The sequence below is a fragment of the Chlorocebus sabaeus genome, chromosome 10, assembly GCF_047675955.1.
Source record: "Chlorocebus sabaeus isolate Y175 chromosome 10, mChlSab1.0.hap1, whole genome shotgun sequence".
Classification (NCBI taxonomy): domain Eukaryota; kingdom Metazoa; phylum Chordata; class Mammalia; order Primates; family Cercopithecidae; genus Chlorocebus; species Chlorocebus sabaeus.
The window spans coordinates 92,867,592-92,880,256 of NC_132913.1; the positions used below are offsets into that span (position 1 = coordinate 92,867,592).

General features: G+C 38.9%; 1 protein-coding gene across 5 annotated transcripts in view; it reads left to right on the forward strand.

Moving 5' to 3' along the window:
• PARD3B (par-3 family cell polarity regulator beta) overlaps positions 1-12,665 on the forward strand; it is a 1,089,129-nt gene that overhangs the window by 858,724 nt on the left and 217,740 nt on the right. For all 5 annotated transcript variants that reach the window (XM_073019963.1, XM_073019966.1, XM_073019964.1 and 2 more), the window contains one exon: positions 9,407-9,517. In XM_073019963.1, coding sequence (XP_072876064.1) covers positions 9,407-9,517 — 111 coding nt within the window. The remainder of the gene's footprint in view (positions 1-9,406; positions 9,518-12,665) is intronic.

Below are 12,665 nucleotides of genomic sequence, written 5' to 3' on the forward strand. Positions count from 1 at the left end.
CAAACATCAACATATTTGAGATCTGAAGATTCCCTGATTCAGAATGAAAAACTGCCATGACCACCAATTTCAGAGCCACATTCTAGGAATGAGTGACAACCCAGAGAAAAGTAGCTGCTAAAGCTTGGCTGGATAAAAAGGTTGGCCTTAAGGCGGGTAGCAGATACAGATATCAGTGGGATTAAACAGGTTTGTTGTTTTCATATAGCTTGTCATCATCTTGGAAACATATAAACATACCCAGGATAAATGTCTAAACAACATATCAAAATTTAAAACTTTAATTAGAAAACTTAATTTCAGGGTTTCAACTGCCTGACCCAGTTAGGATTAATTAGGAAGATTTTTAATATTGAGTTTGTCTTTCATTATTAAAGCATCAGCTCACTCAGTCTCTACTTGTGTACACATCCTACAAGGCAAATCCCTATCTACTTTTGCATGCCACGGAATGGATTTAAAAAACACAGCCCTACTGTTGTGAAAAGCATCCTGGGTTTTGTAGCACTTTGCCTCCCTCCTTAAAAGCTACAGGCTTAGCCAAGGCAGTGTGGGGAACCAGAAATAGAATTAGAATAGCTTTCCTTCTTAATCAAGATTGATTTGCAACAAACACAAATCTGTTTATTATTCTATCAATAATATTAACATGAAAGTGAGTAATGCCCTTAGGGACCCTCAAAAGGGGGTTGGGATGGGAACTCTAATTGGTCAATTTTCACTGAATTTTTATCAGACCCATTAACTCTCAAGTACAATGGAACCATGTGAGATAAACAAGAGAAGACCTTTGTGACACAGATTTTAGAAGCAGAAGCTGCAGTGCACAAAACCATATTGAGATTACAATACATGGAAGTTAATTTCATCAGCATATGCGTATGCTAATTCAGAACCCAATTTAGAATACATCCAACAACAGAAACCTTTTATAGGGTGGATTTCAGAATCAACTATGGAGATAATAGTAAAGGGCCTATGAACTTCTCTGCCCCTGTATTTTGCTTGAGCTATTTCAAACTGTGTAATTTATAAAATGGTAAGGACCTATCATGCCTAGTTTGTAAGACAGCTAGTTACAGAGTGGACAAACCATTATCCAAGTCCAGATAATACTATGACTCTGAGATTTGTAGGTTTTCACATGTGACATTGTTCCATAGATGTCAGACTTTAATATTAGCAATGACTAGATGTTGTAGTTTTTTCCAAATGCATCACTGACACCCAAAGATGTTTCCTGATTGGAGAAGGAGCTATACAGACTTTGTTTCAAACTTTTCAGCTCTCTTTGGATTCATAGCTAAGCAGCTATTTGGAACAAGAGTGAATGAACTTTTTCCTTGCCTGACTTTTTAGTTCTCACAGGACACTGCTCAGGATCACTTTTGTATAGTGTGTGCACTAAGAGGATGTAGAAGGGTCGGTGGTAATACCTGCGTAAACTGCACAGTGAGATGTGAGAGGAAAGTTGTGGATGGAATGTTGCCTCTTTAAGAAGTGAATTAAATGAGAGAGTAGATGGGAAAAATGCCAGAGGTCAAGCTGTACATATTGTAAATTTGAATCATTCATCAGTGTATGCATGGGAGTCTAGGAGGAATTTGAATGTCATCATTACTTAGAAAAGCCAAGGAAAGAAACAGAAGAAAATATTTGCTGAGAAACTAGAAGAAAACTATTAAGAATAATATTAGAATCTTTATTATATAGAAAACAATAGGATTCTAGGGACTTAGTTTAATCGAGGGGTTAGATATTTACCTGACGATTCATGTTGTTAATAGTTCAATTCCGTGTGCATAGGCTATTGTGATGTGTAGTGGCTGCTCAGTAATGAATAAATGGATGAATGAATGCATGAATGAATGAATGAACCATTATCAAATTCCACTTTTCCAGATGGCTGTTCACAACCTCCCTACCTAGACAATATAACAACATTAGGGAGGTCTGCATGGGGTGTTTTTCTATAACCCTCCCTGAGGTTCGTGTCTACCTTGTGTAATTCAATCTTTGATTTCTTAAATTCTAAGAGATCTCATTTTATGGATAGAAACCATTTTTCTTATACATGCTGCATCACATTAACTGATACATTAATTGCCCTGGAATTCCTTTACTTCCCCTTTACCAGCACCATAAACAAGCTAGTTTCCTCTCCCAGGCTGCTGCTGCCCTTTCTGAGTCTCCTTCCATCTAAGACTAGTATCTCCAGAGACGCTATCTCTATCCTCCTTCCTTATCAAGAACTTTCATCTCCTATGCCAATATTCATAGCAGCCTTATTCACAATAGCCAAAAGGTGGAGACAACCCCAAATGTCCATCAGTGGATGAGTGGATAAACAAAATGGGGTGATGTACATGCAATGGAATATTATTCAGCCTTAAAAGGGAATGAAATTCTGACACATGCAACAGAGATGAGTCCTGAAGACCTTCTACTAGGTGAAATAAGCCAGAGACAAATGAATAAATTTTCTGTGATTCCACTTATATGAATTTCACATAGAATAGTCAAATTTATAGAGATGTAAAGTCGAATAGCGGTTACCAGGTGCTGGAGGAAGGAGTGGGCAGTTACTGTAGAGTGGGTATGCAGTTTCCATTTGAGATCATGAAAAATTCTGGACATGAATAGTGTGATGGTTTCTCAATGTGAGTGTGCTTAATGCCACTGAAGTGTACACTGAAAAATGGCTAAAATGGCAAATTTTATGTTATGTATATTTTACCTTAATAAAGAGGGAAGAGAACTTTCTTCTTCTCTGTCCTCCATCTCTGAATTCTCAGTCTCTTTTCCTGTCAGCAACTGAAATGTTCTGTGGTATAACCCAAATTGAAAACTTCCTTCTTCAGCAGCACTCAACTGCACCTGCAGCTACCCCCCTCCCAGCCAACCATCACCCAGTCTGTAATGCTTGTACAGACACTTACACTTACCCACTATTCACTCTTCAGATCATGCCTACATGACTTCTGCTCACACTACTCTGCTGACCCTTGCCAAGGCTATGAATGACTTTATGTTGCCAAATCTAATGAACGCTTTTCAGTCCTCACCTCGTTGGGCGTCTCAGCAGCATTCCCATCTGTTGACCTTGTCTGTCTTCTTGCAGCACTCTTTAAACTCTTTTGCAACCAACCACATTCTCTTGATTTTCATTCAGATCTCTTGCTGTTCTTTCTCTGTCTCTGTTGTCCACCTCCCTCTCCCCACACTCCCACTCCTGTCTCTGACCTTTAAGTGTTACAGTGTCTCAGGACTTAGGCCTGAGCTCATCTACTGGAATTTCCCAAAGATATATTACAATAATAATCATGTTTAAAATTGAATTTTTTGATACCTCTTCATTGACTCACCATTTCCAAATCACTATCTTCTCTTCTCAATGGCCATTTCTCTAGTCCAAGTCACTGTCATCTTTCACTCACTCCTGCAGGAGTCCCCCGAGTCAGTTAAATCACTGGTTTTAGTTATGTTACTGCTTTTACTTTCTGCTTTTTATTTCAGCACCAGGATGGTCTTTTTAAAATATTCATCACGTTGTATGATGAATACAAGTGTTCAACACTTGGTTCCTCTGCCGTTTCTCCTCCACTAAATCTATCTCCTAGTTTCCCCACCTAGCTTCTCTGTGCCTTGAATGACTAAGAAATTACCTCCCATCACTCTTAGATTAAACCACAAACTTCTCTCACTCCTGTGCCCATTGGCTTTTCCATCTACATCCTGACGGAGTTTCCTCTCATCTCCCAGGCTCTGGCCTTCTTTTACTGCTTTGAATACACCAAGCCTTCCCCACACATGTCCTTTGCATGTGCTGTTTCCTTCACCCTCAAGACTTTTCTCCCACTCTTTGCTTGTCTGGAAGTTCTCACTCTTATATTCTCAGCTTAAATCTATTTTTTCACTGAGGCATTTCCCAATCAGTCACTTCCCTATTATTGGCTCTTCTGACATCCTTTACAGCACTTATCACAACTAACAATTACAGATTTATACTTGTTTGGTAACTGTCTCCTCTGTTAGAATGTAAATTTCATGAGGATATTGTGTGGTTTTGTATGCCAACATAATATTAACCTATATCAATTGCTTATAATTTCTGACAGCTAGTAGATACCTAACAAATATTTTTTGAAAGAAAGAAAGAGAGAGAGTAAGGAAAGAAGAAAGATTTTCCATGAATCTGTTTCATATGACCTCTATAGAAATGAACAGAGAAATGGACAAGTGTTTTAAGCAAACTTGTAATTCATGAACATCTAAATTTACATAAAGGATATGTTGAAAGGTGATTTTTCCACTTTACAAAAAAGATCCATCATAAGATTCTTTAAACAGGCTTCCCAGGTACATGTAAAATAAGATTTTATTGATTAAAACCATATGTTTGCACAGAATTTTTTAGGAAAATATCTTTTATATAAAGTAAGGTTGACCTCTAAGCAATTTCCTTAAGGCACCTAGCCCAGAATTGCCAACTCTCAAATTTCTAAGGTAACAGATAATGGGAGGCCTGGAATGCAGTGCATATTTGAAACTCTAGAATATAAAGTAGTAATTTTAGCCATTCAGGGTTCGTGACTTTTCTCACAAAAATAGCTAATGGAAGATAAACCTCCTCAATTCCTCTTTCTATATCTCAGTAAAAGTAAGAGTGGCTGTGAAATGATCCCCACAAAGGCTGCTACAGAAAGGAAAACAAAGGCTTGGAAAGTCACCAAATCGAATCTTTCCCCCTCACTTTCTCCTCCCCTCCTTTACTGCCACTACTGATAATTAAGTTGTCTTATTGAAAAATGAAAAAGAATTCAGTGTGTTAATAAATAAAATGCAATTAACTTCTCTGGGTCTCAATTTCCTCATCTTAACAATGTGGAGTTGTTTTTTTTCTTTAAGATTATTGTTTTATAATGCTGTTCTCGAGCCTACCCAAACTTTACAAAATAAGGTAATTTGTAATCATTTTCTCTGGCTAATAAAATAAATCTCACAGCTATTTCTGCCCTTCTTATTGGAAACTTTAATCAAGGATCATGAACTTTAAATCAAAGCATTTATAATATTTGTAGAATTGCTTGATTTGACTGTTATTGGCGGTTCTTGCTAAGAAGAAAATACTTTGTAGAATTTACTTACAACTAACACTTTTTTTTTCTTACCAAACATATTCCACTGTGAGGGAAGCATAATGAACTACTGCTGAACTCTAGTACAAGTGAAATATTTTAGCTACCAGAAACAAAAATAATTTATTGGGTGTGGTAATAAAGATCAAGATAGGCTAGGAAATGGTTAGTTTTACCCTCCCAAAACAAGATTGCTTTTACCTCAGAAATCCCAAAACCTGCAAATATAGCAGAAATAATATGGGACATTGGGGGAAAAAAAAAAAAAAAAAAAAAAAAAAGCCTAATACCTGTAATGCTTTTGGCAAAATTTTTTGCCCTCATCAACCTCCTAAAGTGTTATTTCTACCCTGACTCACCACCATATTGAATATTTTGCCCAAACATTACTATATTTAATGACATTTTAAGCAAAAGTTATTTATCTCAAGTGATGTATTGAGCTATTAACTTCTCACATAAACGTACTTAGAGTAATCATGTTGACCCCTAAGACTCTTTTACATGGGTCTGGAATTCTAAAGAGTGTATTCATGAAAACATTATTTAGCTATCTCCTGCTCTGTAGGTTAAAGAGAGGTTTTGAATGTATCGAGCAAATCTGAATTATATTTGAAAGTTAATGTTCTGGCCGGGCGCAGTGGCTCATACCTGTAATCCCAACACTTCGGGAGGCCAAGGCGGGCGGATCACCTGAGGTCAAGAGTTCAAGACTAGCCTGGCCAACATGGTGAAATCCTGTCTCTATTAAAAATACCAAAAAAAATTAGCCAGGCATGGTGGTAGACACCTGTAATCTCAGCTACTTGGGAGGCTGAGGCAGGAGAATCGCTTGAACCCAAGAGGAAGAGGTTGCAGTGCAGTGAGCTGAGATTGCACCACTGCACTCCAGCCTCAGTAACAAGAGTGAAACAAAGTCTTGACAAAAAAGAAAGAAAGAAAGTTAATGTTCTTATATTTTTGTCTGTATTTTTTCTCTTTTCCCTACATCTATAAATGATACATGGATATTTCTTCAGTGAAAACAAAAGGAATAAATTCAGAAAGGGAAACAGGAAAGAGAGAAAAGGACAAAAAACCAGACTGGGGGATGATAGCATTAAAGCTGACAGTTGGTTCACCAGAGTCCCAAGACTTGACTGGCTACAACCAAAAAACTACAGTAGGAGTAGAGAGAGATGGAGAGATGGCAATGGAGGGAGAAAGTTCAGGAAAGAATGCTTGCTGATTGAAATTGTAAGTTGAGAAACGTGCTGAAGACTGGAAGAGGCTTCTAGGGAAGGCAGGACGATAGCACAATTATTAATATGAGCAATGCCACTTTCCAGGTGTGATACTCACAGCTCCCACTTGACTAACACACTCTGCTATGAGTCAAATCACAGTCTAGGAAGCTAGATGTCCATTGCTATGGGATTCTGAAGAAGACAGAAACATACGCTCGTTTTGTGATTCTTCTATTATTCTGGTTGCTTGAAGTACAGGACTTTCTTCAAAATTTATATGTCAGATCCTCAAGTGAGGAGACTCTGATTCTCTGTGTGTGTGCTGGGGCAGGGTTGGGGGTATTAGGCCAGCCCAAGCATGTATAATTTGAAAAAAATCTAAGAATCGCTGGGCACAGTGGCTCATGCCTATAATCCCAGCACTTTGGGAGGCCAAGGCGGGCGGATCACCTGAGGTCAGGAGTTCAAGACCAGCCCTGCCAACATGGTGAAATCCCGTCTCTACTAAAAATACAAAAAATTAGCTGGGCGTGGTGGTGCATGCCTGTAATCGCAGCTACTCGGGAGACTGAGGCAGGAGAATTGCTTGAACCCGGGAGGCGGAGGTTGCAGTGAGCTGAGATCACGCCATTGCACTCTAGCCTGGGTGACAAGAGTGAAACTCCATCTCAAAAGAACAAAAACAAACAAAAATCTAGGAATTGCCCCAAGTTTTTTTTTTTTTTTTTTTGGGGGGGGGGGGTGGTTTGTTTGTTTGTTTTGTTTTGTTTTTTGAGACAGAGTATCACTGTGTCACCCAGGCTGGGCTGCAGTGGCACCATCTTGGCTCACTGCAACCTCTGCCTCCGGGGTTCAAGTGATTATCCTGCCTCAGCCTTCTGAGTAACTGGGACTACAGGCGTGCACCACCACACCCGGCTAATTTTTGTATTTTTAGTAGAGACAGGGTTTCACTGTGTTGGCCAGGCTGGTCTTGAACTCCTGACCTCAGGTGATCCACCTACCTTGTCCTCCCAAAGTGCTGGAATTACAGGCATGAGCCACCGCGCCTGGCCTCCCCAGGTTATTTAGATAGATAGATAGATAGGATTGGAACTATGCACATACACACTTATACACAAACATACACGTGCAGTTAAAATTGCTGCTACTTAATAAAAAGCAAATAATAAATGGGATTAACATAGATTTAAGAAGAATATTTACCTTGACTAAAGATCATGCATAACTGGGTGACTTTTTCTCCTGGTTATTAATAGAGCACCAAGTCATTTTCTTTTTCATGTTTGTTGGTAACAAGACCATAAGAGATTACATCTGGAGAAAATGTCTACTGGGAAAAATGCCTGTTATATAAGAATATGTCCTAGGAATAATTCAATTGTGTCTTTTTTGTTTTTTGAGATGGAGTCTTGCTCTGTCACCAGACTGGAGTGCAGTGGTGTGATCTTGGCTCGCTGCAACCTCTGCCACCTCCCAGGTTCAAATGATTTTCCAGCCTCAGCCTCCCAAGTAGCTGGGATTACAGGCATGTGCCACCACGCCCAGCTAATTTTCATATTTTTAGTAGAGATGGGGTTTCACCATCAGCCAGGATGGTTTCTATCTCTTGACCTCGTGATCTGCCCGCCTTGGCCTCCCAAAGTGCTGGGATTACAGGTGTGAGACACTGCCCAGCTGTGTCTTTTTTATTTCAAATGTACAGTTTTCATTTTCCTAAAAGTACTAAAACTATATGGTGTTTTTGTAAAGCATCATAATTGCCCCTGTGCCCATTTAACTATATACATCCCAGGCACTCAGGAATGCTCAGAACATACTAACCCAAAGAAACCTCCCTTTGTGCGGAATTGTATTATATTTTCATTGTGTTGCAGAGCTGACTCAGGAAGCTGGGGCTGCATTAGAGAGTGATTGTGCATGAAGGAAAGCGTACGGGTGGAGATCGGGTTCTAATCTCAGCCCTTCCCTGACACTTTTGGGAGATCTTGGTCAAGGTTCAACACCTCTCAGAGCTTTTGGTTCTTCACTGGTAAAACGAGAGCACTGAGCGAGGTGTTCAGTAAGGCCTCTCGTGGCACTGTCGTATAATTCCAGGAGTTTACCTTTAAGTACCAATGACACTGGAGCTCAGGAAGCCTGCTTAGGAGATTGATCAGTTTTTATTTGTGTATTAATGATAATTCTTTAGTTTCTCACTCTATTTCATTAATAGGTCATCATAATTAGTCTTGAATATTTGTCTATCTAAATAATAAGGAAAATTTTCAAATTATGTGTGCTTAGGCTGCCCCTTCTCCCTTACGTTTTGTTGACACATACAAAGGGAATCAGAATCTCATCACAGGAGGGCCTGACATACACATTTTAAAGAAAGTCCTGGCCAGGTACAGTAACAGTAGCTTACACCTATAATCACAGCACTTTGGGAGGCCGAGGTGGGCACATCACTTAGGGCCAGAAGTTCGAGACCAGTCTCACCAACATGGTGAAACCCCGTCTCTACTAAAAATACAAAAAACAGCTGGGCGTGGTGGTGTGCACCTGTAATCCCAGCTACTCAGGAGGCTGAGGCACGAGAATCGCTTGAACTCCGGGTGGCGGAGATTTCAGTGAACCAAGATCATGCCACTGCACCCCAGTCTGGGTGACAGGGCGAGACTCTCTCTCAAAAAAAAAAAAAAAAAAAAAAAAAAAAAAAAAAAAGTCCTACCTCTAAGCAACCTGAATCATAGAAGAATCACAAAACAAGCTGATGTTTCTGTCTTTCTCAGACTTCCGTAAAAGCACATGATATTGTGCATGATGCATGATAAATATGAGTGAAAAGAAGGAAGGAAAGAAGACAGAAAAGGGGGAATTTCATAATGGCATTATTTTTCTGCTTTCATTCTCTTATTTTAGTTCCATATTATGCAGAATGATCTTGACTTCCTTCGAATAAAGAAGTATGACTTAATGAGCTCATCCCATAAATATCTTAGCTTTACCGCAAACACAATGTGATTATTGTTAACAACCTTCTCCTTCGTGTTTCGCTAGATTTGGAAAGAAGAAAGAGGATAAGGGTGGAAAGGCTGAGCAGAAAGGTGCTCTGAAGCATGGTGGCCTGAGAGAAGAAGAGCTGGAGAAAATGAAAGAAGAGCGTGAAAGGTGAGCAGAAGTGCCGAGACCTTCGTTTTCTTTGACTCTATGGTCTGGGTTTCATTTAGATATTGCAACAGTCAACTGAGGAAATTTCATTTTAAGAAGTATAAGGGTTGACCGATCTGAAAGGAAAGGTGTGTGATACAAAAACAACCTCCCTTTCTGGACATTTTTATTCTATTTTGAGAAGATATTTGCTTCATGGTTTTACTATATCAGTGCCTATAATTCCATAACACACTACCACCTGTTTTGACCATAAAAATGCATATTTTCTCTATGTCTTTTTTTCCCCCAAAGAAAGGTCATTTGGATATTGATGTTTATAACTATCCAGTTCCCATAGTCTGTTCCCAATGTTGGTCAAGCTGTTGTATACCTTCTTAATTTTATTCTGCAGAATCCGTTTGGGTCCTGTAATTTGAGAAGCGCATGTCCTTCATTCTTTAAAAGGACACTGTCTTTTATTAGGCTATCAGTAAGCTGAAGAGTATGTTGCCCATCTGTCAAAGGGCCGGCTTCATTTGCTGGAATAATGCTGGTTTGCAAGAGCTGGATTCTCCTGCTTGAGGAGCTTAATGTTCCGTTTGGACAAGAGGTCCTTCACATATCTTTGATGTTAACTCTGGCACTTATTGCAAGTGGATGTGTAAATGTCTGATTTTTAAACATGTAATTGAATATTCGTATTTCTCCTGAAAATTATTTGCCTTCACAACTAAATGGAGCTTAGAGAAAAACTGAGATTATGACAAAACCAGCATAGAATTTTAAGTGTTTGATTTTGACTTCATCATGTATGTACTCAGATTTATACAACTTTTCACTTGCTTATTAGTTACATTAGTTCTAATAGTTTCTAAAGAGGCCATTCTTGTATTGATTTTATTACTTTAGTATGTGTACTAAGAAAATTGTATCTATTCATTGCATTTTCTAGCACAGAGCAGTCCAAGAGTATCTACTGTTAACCTTTGACCCCTATTTTGTTGTCTGTTCCCGTTGAGAAGGCTGACTTTTTCAATAGCAAGGAAAAAAGGCTATTTAGTCCTTTCTCACTTTTGAGAGGTTGATAAGCTGAGTTCTAAGGTCACTGGAGCAGTTAAAAGGAAATCAAGTGTTTTACATTGTTGTTGACTATTCACCTGACAGAGCTATCCTGAAGACATGAAAGAGATTCTCCATCATAACCTAAGATTCAGCAATCCTGTAATGTAAAATGTAATCCAGGCTGAGATTTTAATGCATATATAGGCAAAGGCATCTATGTGGGAGTCTACATCATAGATCTTTGCTGCTCCCTCGACTTCTCTTACTGAGGTTACATCCCATGCCTCATCTTCAGGAAACTGAGCTGTTTGCTAGAATGCAGACATCACATATTTGTAGCTCGTACTTGCTTGGGACAGGGGAAAAAAAAACTCCTAGTAGCTGGGGAACTGTGTGCCAGCTAGAAAATTGATAACCCATAAAATAAGGGGTTGTCTTTAAGCAAGAGTTCATTTCCTTTCTGGTTTTGCCTTTAGTAGGCAGGTGCCTGAGGGAGTCTTGTTCTTAAAAGCTGAGCTGTAAATTCACTTCAACTGGCTGTATAGGCTTCGGATCCAATTTTCTTAAAATATGTCTGGTCAAAATAGTGAAAGAACTATACTATTAGCCTCTACTTAGGCCACTTCCCACACATGAACACATAAAACACATCTGATAAGGGTTTCCTAGAGACAACATTGTCTCAATCATGTGGTAGAGGAAGAAGTTGAGGAGTTGATTTTATGGTTGGGTGCTATAGAATTAATGACCAAGGGCATTTCAACAGCTCAGGGGCTGAGAGCTGCAGATGGTGGAGGTGGAGGCTGAACATCTGGCATTGCTCCCAACCCTGGAGTCCTGATCCTTAGCTCTCCATCATCTATGGGAAACCAATTCACAACTCTTAAAGAACTCAGCGAGTGTATCACTCTTCATGATATGGCAATGAAAAAAAATAGAATAAAGTAAGAAATAGTGATAAAAGCTATTATACTTTTCTCCTAATATGTTTGAAATTTGTTTCTTTGATGTTATTCAAGTCATTCTGTTGCTTACTTGTCTCATCCTGTCATAAGTTTCATAATAGATTTAGCATATCTCTTAGATTAGCATATCTCGTTTTCAAAATATTTAATGCACCTAAATAAAATATATATCATACAGTACTGGAGCCAGCTTGTACCAGCTTATAGGAACCAACAGTTAAACTTTCAAGAATTTTGTAAGCTGGCTGATAAGCCATTGGCAGTTTGACATTGGCTATGGTGAGTATATTTATAGCACAATTATTTTGAAGAGCTAGTTTACCAGCACACGGCTACAGGTGTGTGACAGCTATCTTTAGTGCATATCCAGGAGGCAATTATCCAAAGAAGAGGCAGGAAACAAAACCCAAATTCAACCACATGATTTCTTACAGCTGAGTTTCTCAAAATGTGGTCCAGGGACCAACTTCATCATAATGAATCATTAGAAGACCTTGTTAAAAATGACGATTCCTGAGCACCATCCCAGACTTGCAGAATCAGAACCTTGGGAGTTGGAGCCCAGGAATCTGTGTTCCATATGCAAGCCCAAGGTGATTCGTCAGCAGTCTAAAGTCTGAGAACCACTGACTTGGAGGAACAGAATTTGGCTATAACATACAACTATTCTTATTTAGTGAAAAATGATACACAGGATTTTTTTCTCAGAAGGACTGAGTGGCCCAGTCTACAAATATTTTCCTCGTTCCTCATGTGCCTTCTCTGAAATGTCTTTTCTTACTGGTACAATCTTTTGTAAACAAATTAGAAACCTTAGCTCACTCAACTAAGGGAATATGGATCACTTGCCCCCAGCACTCCTCATGCATATAAAACTTACAAAAGCAATATCAGTTCGTTAAGAAAGTTTTGGAAACATAAAAAGGATAAAGACTATTAAAACCATACATAACTCTACCATAATCCCATAACCACTACTAATATTTTATAATCGTTTTTCTATGCGTATACAGTTGGCTCTGTATCCATGGGTTCCACATCTGTGGATTCAACCAACCGCAGATTGAAAATATTTAGAAAAGAAATTTCACAAAGTTCCCAAAAGCAAAATTTAAATTTGCTGTGCCAAGTACTACACT